This window comes from Phoxinus phoxinus (genome assembly GCF_949152265.1).
Source record: "Phoxinus phoxinus genome assembly, chromosome: 25".
Taxonomy (NCBI): domain Eukaryota; kingdom Metazoa; phylum Chordata; class Actinopteri; order Cypriniformes; family Leuciscidae; genus Phoxinus; species Phoxinus phoxinus.
Genome location: NC_136900.1, coordinates 7,602,111 through 7,612,110, shown reverse-complemented (window position 1 = coordinate 7,612,110; position 10,000 = coordinate 7,602,111). Strand labels below are relative to the sequence as shown.

At 40.9% G+C, this 10,000-nt stretch overlaps 1 protein-coding gene across 4 annotated transcripts in view; it reads left to right on the top strand.

Annotated features, from left to right (window-relative positions):
• The window catches only part of mon2 (MON2 homolog, regulator of endosome-to-Golgi trafficking), a 63,469-nt gene that overhangs the window by 7,800 nt on the left and 45,669 nt on the right, over window positions 1–10,000 (top strand). For all 4 annotated transcript variants that reach the window (XM_079604416.1, XM_079604414.1, XM_079604415.1 and 1 more), the window contains exons 4-11: window positions 4,102–4,233; window positions 6,213–6,342; window positions 6,457–6,554; window positions 7,119–7,244; window positions 7,938–8,135; window positions 8,413–8,537; window positions 9,374–9,513; window positions 9,830–9,977. In XM_079604416.1, the coding sequence (XP_079460542.1) occupies window positions 4,102–4,233; window positions 6,213–6,342; window positions 6,457–6,554; window positions 7,119–7,244; window positions 7,938–8,135; window positions 8,413–8,537; window positions 9,374–9,513; window positions 9,830–9,977 (1,097 nt within the window). The remainder of the gene's footprint in view (window positions 1–4,101; window positions 4,234–6,212; window positions 6,343–6,456; window positions 6,555–7,118; window positions 7,245–7,937; window positions 8,136–8,412; window positions 8,538–9,373; window positions 9,514–9,829; window positions 9,978–10,000) is intronic.

Below are 10,000 nucleotides of genomic sequence, written 5' to 3'. Positions count from 1 at the left end.
CTATAACTCTTGCTCATTTCAATATAACTTGATATTTGCCTTAAACACTTCTTGAACATGTTGCGTAAACAAAATAGCTATTATTATTATTTGTTATTATTTGTATTATTATTTGATAAACTGCCGAATTTGCAGAATTTCCCACTTACAAAGCATGTAAAAGTCTGTAATTTTTATCATAGGTACACTTCCACTGTGGGTGACGGAATCTAAAGGCCCTTTCACACCTACCTTGTTTGGTCCGGATTTTCTGACTTTTAAATTTGATCCGAACCAAAATTACAGGTGTGAAACCTCCCCCAGACCACGGTCCGGACCAAACAGACGAAATTTGGTCCAAAGAAAAGAGGTAGTCTCGGTCCGGATCAAACTGAACAAAGGTTTGGTTTGTTATAGTGTGAAAAAAAACTTACAGAATGTATAAAATGTATCAAAACATGAACTTTGGTTCGGACCTTGGTGCGGACTTTCAGGTGTGAAAACGCCCTAAAACAAAAATCCAGAAAATCACTTTGTATGATTTTTAAGTAATTAATTTGCATTTTATTGCATGACATAAGTATTTGATACATCAGAAAAGCAGAACTTAATATCTGGTACAGAAACCTTTGTTTGCAGTTACAGAGATCATAGGTTTCCTGTAGTTCTGGACCAGGTTTGCACACACTAGGGATTCTGGCCCACTCCTCCACACACACCTTCTCCAGATCCTCCAGGTTTTGGGGCTGTCGCTGGGCAATACAGACTATCAGCTCCCTCCAAAGATTTCTATTGGGTTCAGGTCTGGACACTGGCTAGGCCACTCCAGGACCTTGAGATGCTTCTTACGGAGCCACTCCTTTGTTGCCCTGGCTGTGTGTTTCGGGTCGTTGTCATGCTGGAAGACCCAGCCACGGCCCATCCTTAGCGCTCTTACTGAGGGGAAGGAGGTTGTTGGCCAAGATCTAGCGATACATGATGGCCCCATCCATCCTCCCCTCGATACGGTGCAGTCGTCCGGTCCCCTTTGCAGAAGAGCATCCCCAGAGAATGATGTGTCCACCTCCATGCTTCACGGTTGGGATGGTGTTCTTGGGGTTATACTCATCCTTCTTCCTTCAAACACGGCGAGTGGAGTTTAGACCAAAAAGCTCTATTTTTGTCTCATCAGACCACATGACCTTCTCCCATTCCTCCTCTGGATCATCCAGATGGTCATTGGCAGACTTCAGACGGGCCTGGACATGCTCTGGCTTCAGCAGGGGGACCTTGCGTGCGCTGCAGGTCCTGCCGTGTAGTTCTGGGCTGACCCCTCACCGTCATCATGATCATTGATGCCCCACGAGGGGAGATCTTGCATGGTGCCCCAGACCGAGGGAGATTGACCGCCATCTTGAACTTCCATTTTCTAATAATTGCGCCAATAGTTGTTGCCTTCTCACCAAGCTGATGCCTATTGTCCTGTAGCCCATCCCAGCCTTGTCATGCAATGTCATGCAAATGAATTATTTAAAAATCATACAATGTGATTTTCTGGATTTTTGTTTTAGATTCCGTCTCTCACAGTAGAAGTGTACCTATGATAAAAATTACAGACCTCTACATGCTTTGTAAGTAGGAAAACCTGAAAAATCGGCAGTGTACCAAATACTTGTTCTCCCCACTGTATGTTACATTGAAAAAGTTCTCATGAACACATGATTGCATGTTATACTATAATGATAATATTTATACTAATGGTTGTATATTTGTTATTACTACAGTGTAGGCTACATGACATGATTCTTTATGAGCATAAGATTGTAACTACAACACTTGTTAACACAAGGCATGATACTGTGATGATTACGAAAAATTAGAAAATTAAACCGTTCATGAAATAAATATTCTTTTAAAAATTGTAGGCTATGTGTTTTAAATATGTAAAATAGGGTTAGGCATCAAACCCTTTTTGTCAACAGTGAATGTGTGAGCTAAATCTCATTTCCGAAACATTGATCCTCATTACCGAAATGCCATTTTCATTACCGCAACATGTATCTTTTTTACAAATTAAGTAATAATTAGATAATCATATTTTGTTTTAAAATGTATATACATATTATACAACACTACTTATTTAAGGTCTGCTACATAACAAATGTGTATGTTATCTTTTAGTAAAACAATAAAATAAAATAAATTGTAAATCATCACATATGTTTCGGTAATGAGAGAAAACAAGGAAATAACAAAAAAATTTAAATATGAAAAAATAATCTCTCCAGAGTTTTACATAGCTTTGAGCATGAGTAATAAGAGACTACTTTAACATTAGCCAAAAAGACACATTTTTAACCATATATTTAATGTTATGTCATGTTGCGGTAATGATAATTTTTGATGGACTTCATCTAAAAAATGTAAATAATTATATGGAATTTTTTTTTTTAATCTTCTAAAAATAATGGTTATAGTAAGTTCAGACATTAATCTTATATGTGCAAAAAGAAAATTGGCTTCAAGGGCATTTGAAAAATTCTGATGCTGGACACCTTCTAAATCTGGATTTCATGAGAATCACCCATATAGAGACACTAGGTGTTTCTCAATGTCAAGGATACTTCCTTGGCAGGACGCGTCCTTCCAAGTCATTTCCTTCAGAGGCTAGGCGAGGATCCTCTTTAGGATTCGAGAGAACACGTAAATGGAACATTCTAGCAAGTGCACGTCATTGCGTCCGTCAGTGAAACCCCGCGAACTCTGTCTTGAATAAACCTAAAAGGGTTGTATTCGCTGTAAAAACTGGCTCGCTATACATTATCCCGCTTATTACATGGCTGCCTACCTAACAAAATAAATCAATAATAATAAATCAATAATTTGAGACAAAATATTGATTTAAAAAGGAGTTTATTGATTTAAAAATGATTGTATTGCCTGAGTGAACAGAACTGCGTCCATAGCAACATTCTAGCTGTTAAAACACATGCAATGGTAAAATATGTGAAATGCCGGTGACGGCAAACAAGCTAACAATTGTTAAAATGACAGGTTAGCCATAACGTAATTTGTATAATTTGTCAAATCAATACGGTAGTAATTTGTACTGGCATTTAAACGTTAAACTTTACTTATATGACGGTTATAACAAATGTATGGTAACGTAAATATACTTAGCCTACATTTAAAAGCATATTGCCCCGTTATTGCTCCGACTCCGCTAACGTCCTATATTTTGTATTATTTTTAAAACAAGATAGCAAAGCTGCGCGCATAGGATTGTGGGCGATTTGAGAGCGCGAAGAGCGCGAAGTCTACACATATGCACCCTTTCCTGTATGGGATATTTTCCGAACGAAGGACTCCGCCCTTGGTTGAAATTCTGAGGATCCTCGACATTGGAACAGTCCTTCGACGGATGTCGATGACGTAGCATCCTCGAAATTCCGGCTTCCGAGGATCCTTCCTTGACATTGAGAAACGGCTACTCTCTCTCTCACACACACACACACACACACACACACACACACACACACACACACACACACACACACACACACACACACACACACACACACACACACACACACACACACACACACACACACACACACACACACACACACACACGCATACGCATATACACACTCTCACACACACTCATCTACACCCATATATAGAGACACTCTCTCTCTCTCTCTCTCTCTCTCTCTCTCTCACACACACACACACACACACACACACACACACACACACACTCTCTCTCTCTCTCTCTCTCTCTCTCTCTCTCTCTCACACACACCTACTCACATTCACAAACACACACACACACACACACACATTTATACACACACACACACACACATTTATACATACACACACCAACACCACACACACATTTACACACACACGCACACCTCACACACACACCACACACACATACACACACACACACACACCCCTAAGCAATTTTACCAGGAAGCTCAGCTGTTTACCTAGTTAAAGCCGATATTCAGCATAAATCAACAATAGGAAGTGTACATATCTAAGTACCAGATGATAGCCAGCACTGCCACAGTTATGACAACGCTGTTGTCTCAGAGTGATGGCATCAGAGTTAAGGAGTGTGTGTGTGTGCAGGCGGCGGCGGGGAACATCATTAACATGCTGTGGCAGCTGATGGAGAACGGCCTGGAGGAGCTCAAACTGCTGCAGACGGTCCTGGTGCTGCTCACCACCAACACCATCGTGCATGACGAGGTCCTGTCCAAGGTACTGGTCAAACACACACTCACACTGAGGGATGGAGAGGACTCGCTTCAGGCAAAACACGTTTTACACGTGGTTTTATTTTTTAAGTAGTAGTAGTAAGATTGGGGAAACTCATGAAAATATGTCAGAGTAATATTAAGCCCAAAAATCTATTTATAATTGAATTATTGTGACATTAGTTTTTTATAACTTTTACTGGGGGTATAGTGGCACCTTAACAGTTACCAGCCAACATTAGTGTTCTAGTTTAATTTGTTTAATTATTTATAATATAATATTTAAAAAATAAAATATAATTTCTATTGAGGCCATATTGAGCCTGTTTTTGAATAAAAAAACCTATATCTTTAATTGTGACATTTTTATCTCAGAATTGCAGTTTTATTTTTTGTACCTTGTAACTTTAAATACTTTAGTGTACATTGTAACTTTATTTTTTTTATTTTAAACTTTCTTTCACAATTAGCTGTTTTATTGTTATTCTGAAATGGTTTATTATTTATCAGCCCGTCTGTTAAACCCCCATCAGACCTTTTCTCGATACGAAGTATGCAACATTATGATAGAAAATATTATTTACCGAACAATAATAGCCAGTATAAACTTTGTATTTAATATATATTATTAAATATGGTGTAAGTTGTATTTTGGATACATTATATCTGTAGTTTGAGTTTTAAAAAAATACTAAAGAAATAGTTTGATTTGGTTGATATATATATTAATCGAGATACTTCTATTGAAAATCTGGAATCTGAGGATGCAAAAAAATGGAAACATTGAGAAAATCTCCTTTAAAGTTGTGCATTTATGTTCACGATTGTGCTGCATTCACTCACACAAATACATGTTTTATATATTTACGGTAGGAAATTTACTAAATATCTTCATGGAACATGATCTTTACTTAATATCCTAATGATTTTTGGCATAAAAGAAAAATGGATCATTGACCCATACAATGTATTGTTGGCTATTGCCACAGATATACCCGTGCGACTCGAGACTGGTTTTGTGATCCAGGGTCACATGTCTGATTGTAGTTCTTGAAAACCAAATGAAAATACAATAACCTTAATCTAGAGCTGCTGCAAAGCCAAAACATTCTCTGTTACTTTAACCCTTAAAGACCTAGAACATTTTTGGAGCACCTGACTCGCCTGTTCTTTTCTTTGTTTATCTAACCCATTATAGCAGTCAGCATCAAGAGCCATATATCATTTTAAACAAGAGAACCTGCAGTTTCCATCTAGCTCATTTAAATTCCCAATTTTACATTCATTTTGTCTTGGAAAGGATGAATTTACCAGATTTAAGAAAAACGGTAGCACATTTTTAGTGATTTTATTTTACTCAACTCAAACAAATCCTCCTGAAGTTTGGATTTTTTCCTTTAGAAAGTTTTACTTGGATATTCTAGATATCCAGATGAAATTGACTACATGTAACAATCCCTAAGCAAGTTATAGCCATTTATTACAACATTATTATAGGCGATTTTTAGTGAAAAGCTGGTGTGTTTTTCAATTGACTGATAATGTAGATGTGTCCAAAAAAGTTCAGGAAGTAAAATAAATAGAACACATTGTAATAGAACACTGAAGCAAAAGTGACATTGACTCAATACCACATAAAAGCCGTGAATCTCCTCTTTACGGGACTTTTTAAAGCATACAGATTGGATTAGCGGTTCAAAAGTTATTAAACATTTAAGAACAATAGTTATTTCTAGCCGCCGGCGGCTGTATAGGTCTTGGTCTTTAAGGGTTATTTTCCTATTATCTCTGTAAAGCTGCTTTGAAACACTCTATATTGTTAAAAGCGCTGTATAAATGTAGGTGACTTGATTTGAAAAGTCCTGGAATTGAGTTGTACAGTATCTGTACAAACCCTGCATATATTCCCCAGCACTGTCTTAGGCAGACGCTGCAAGTACATGTCAAATAAAGTGCAACCGTTGCTTCTGTGCTTCATCTCAGGCCATCGTTCTGTGTTTCCGGCTGCACTTCACTAAAGATAACATCACCAACAACACGGCGGCCGCCACCGTCAGACAGGTCGTGACCGTGGTGTTCGAGAGGATGGTGGCGGAGGACGACAGATTCAAAGGTGAACGAGAACGTTTATAGCCTGTGGGAATGTGTGTATTGCATTTCCTCCTGTCTCCTGTATGCAGAGCCCTGTTGCCGGTTTCTTTATGTGTCTTGTATCGGTTCACCGCAGGTCTGGCGGATGAGCCTCCGGCTGTCCAGGGCAACAGTAACCGGCGCTCCGTCAGCACGCTGAGACCCAGTGCTAAAGACGCATACATGTTGTTCCAGGTGCGCCATCTTTCTTTTACAGTCCATCAGTTGCTTGGGGTTTAACGAAACATTAGAATATGGTGCAAAAGTTCATTTATTTCAGTAATTCAACTTAAAAGGTGAAACTAATATATTATATAGACTCATTACATGCAAAGTGAGATATTTCAAGCCTTTATTTGTTATAATTTTGATGATTATGGCTTACAGCTTATGAAAACCCCAAATTCAAAATTAGAATATTGTGAAAGGGTTTTCATAAGCTGTAAGCCATAATCATCAAAATTATAACATAAGGTATCAGATTATGTTGTGCCTTCCATTGCTATGGTTATCACTGTCAATTGGATTCAAAATAAGGTTGTCAATTCAGAAACTTTGGGATTTGTAATTAGCAGCATGAAAAATATAATTATATACTAAAGCTGCCAATCACTTCAGTTTTTGAGGAAAACTCCCATTATGATCAATGAAGCTCTCTACGCTGTGCAATGCATCTCTTATGGACATAGTGTTTATACTTTATAGTTTATAATAAAAGGACTCGTGCTGAACCGTATATATAAATGTCACTTTCTGTAGGATTTGTGTCAATTGGTGAACGCCGACGCCCCCTACTGGTTAGTGGGAATGACCGAGATGACGCGCACGTTCGGCTTAGAGCTGCTGGAATCGGTTTTAAACGACTTTCCTCAAGTTTTCCTGCAGGTAAACACCACACATCCTGATGAAAACAAAACCATCCTAAAAGATGGCTGGTAAATAAACAAGAGGAGACAGACACACACACACACACACACACACACACACACACACACAGTCACATTCACACATTCTAACTCACTCACACACACTCTCTCTCTCTCTCTCTCTCTCTCTCTCTCTCTCTCTCTCTCTCTCTCTCACACAGACAGACACACACAGACAGACACACACACACACACACACGCACACACTCTAACTCACTCACACACATAATACACAGTGTGTAACCCATACACATTCTCTCTCTCTCACACACACACACACACGTACACATTCACACTCACACTCATACACTCTAACTCGTACACACACACACTAACACAGTCACACTCACACACACACACACACACACACACACACTCTTACAGTCACACTCACACACTCTAACTCACACACTCTAACTCACTCTCACACACACACACACACACACACCCCAGCTGTTGACCTTCTGATCTATGTCCATGTTTTTGCCGTGTCTGCAGCATCAGGAGTTCAGTTTCCTGTTGAAGGAGCGTGTGTGTCCACACACACACACACACACACTCTGTAACTCACTGTCTCTCTCTCACACGCACACTCCCCAGCTGTTGACCTTCCGATCGCTCCCTAACCTCCATGTTTTTGTCGTGTCCGCAGCATCAGGAGTTCAGTTTCCTGCTGAAGGAGCGTGTGTGTCCGCTGGTCATCAAGCTGTTCTCTCCCAACATCAAGTTCCGGCAGGGCAGCTGTTCCAGCGCGGCGTCTCCGGTTCCCGTGGAGAAACCGTATTTCCCAATCTGCATGAGACTGCTGAGGGTCGTGTCGGTCCTCATCAAACACTTCTACAGCCTCCTGGTGAGACACACACTCATGGGCCAGAGTTAGAGCATATCTAAATATGCTCATAATAGTGAGAGCAAGAAAATCCAGTTTACCTCCTTTAAAATATTTAGTTTATGTACCGGTAATGCATCTTATTGCACATGCATTTTAATATGTATATTTGTCGTGCAATTCTTTCTAGAGTTCAAACACTTGCTGATGTTTGGATGCATCGGTATGTTGTGAAATAATGATTTCTACGTCTACAGCTGTCATTGTGTGTGTGTGTGTGTGTGTGTGTGTGTTGCAGGTAACGGAGTGTGAGATCTTCCTTTCTCTGCTGGTGAAGTTTCTGGACGGAGAGAAGCCACAGTGGTTACGAGCCGTGGCCGTGGAGTCCGTTCACAGACTGTGTGTTCAGCCACATTTACTGAGGTGAGCACACTCACACTCACTCACTCACTCACTCACTCACTCACTCACTCACTCACTCACTCACTCACTCACTCACTCACTCACACACTCACTCACTCACTCACACACTCACACACACTCACTCACTCACACACACTCACACACTCACTCACTCACTCACTCACTCACTCACTCACTCACTCACTCCCTCACTCCCTCACTCCCTCACTCCCTCACTCACTCACACTCACACTCACTCACACTCACTCACACTCACTCTCACTCACACTCACTCACTCACTCACTCTCACTCACTCTCACTCACACACTCACTCACACTCACTCACACTCACTCACTCACTCACTCACTCACTCACTCACTCACTCACTCACTCACTCACACTCACTCACTCACTCACTCACTCACGTTTACTTATCTAAATGTTTCTTTTTGTATAACGTCTAATAAAACTCTTTCCTGTATAGATTCATATAAATTTTAACCTAAAATTGTGTTGAATGTTTTATAACAGATCTTGTAATACAAATGTAATATTTTATGGGTTTAATAATAGGGGTGGGAGAATTTTTTTTATTATCTATTCCATCACGATTCGTTGCGTGAGGTCAGGTGCCTAAATATCCCACCCATACATAATCATTAAAAAAACTAATTTTACAACCTAATGTTGTGGGTTTGCTGGCAATCATGAGATATTTCACTTCTTCTGGTGATCATAAAGATCTTTGCATAAAGATGTGTGTGTGTGTGTGTGTGTGTGTGTGTGTGTGTGTGTGTGTGTGTGTGTGTGTGTGTGTGTGTGTGTGTGTGCGTGTGTGCGCGCGCGCGTGTGCAGGTCTTTCTGTCAGTCGTATGACATGAAGCAACACTCCACCAAAGTCTTCAGAGACATCGTCAACGCTCTGGGCTCCTTCATCCAGTCCCTCTTCATCCTCCCCAGCACAGGAAACACTTCATCCACCAGCACGCCTCCAGGTCTCCACGTACACACTCTCGCGTACAACACACTCACGTACAGCACACTCACGTACAGCACACTCACGTACAGCACACTCACGTACAGCACACTCACGTACAGCACACTCACGTACAGCACACTCACGTACAGCACACTCACGTACAGCACACTCACGTACAGCACACTCACGTACAGCACACTCACGTACAGCACACTCACGTACAGCACACACAGTCGCACTCTCTCTCACACACACACACACACACACACACACTCACGTACACACACACACACACAGATTGTCTCATGTAACAGTGTGTGTGTGTCCCTCAGGTGTGTCGGCGTCGGGCTCTCAGGGGTCTGCTCAGGGTCCCGGTGCCGGTGCCGGAGCGGGTCTGAACACACAGGCTGCGTTTGAGTACCGGGGCACGTGGATCCCCCTCATGACCGTCAGCGTGCAGGGCAGTGCCAAAGCCACCTAGTGAGTGACCATCAACCCTTAGC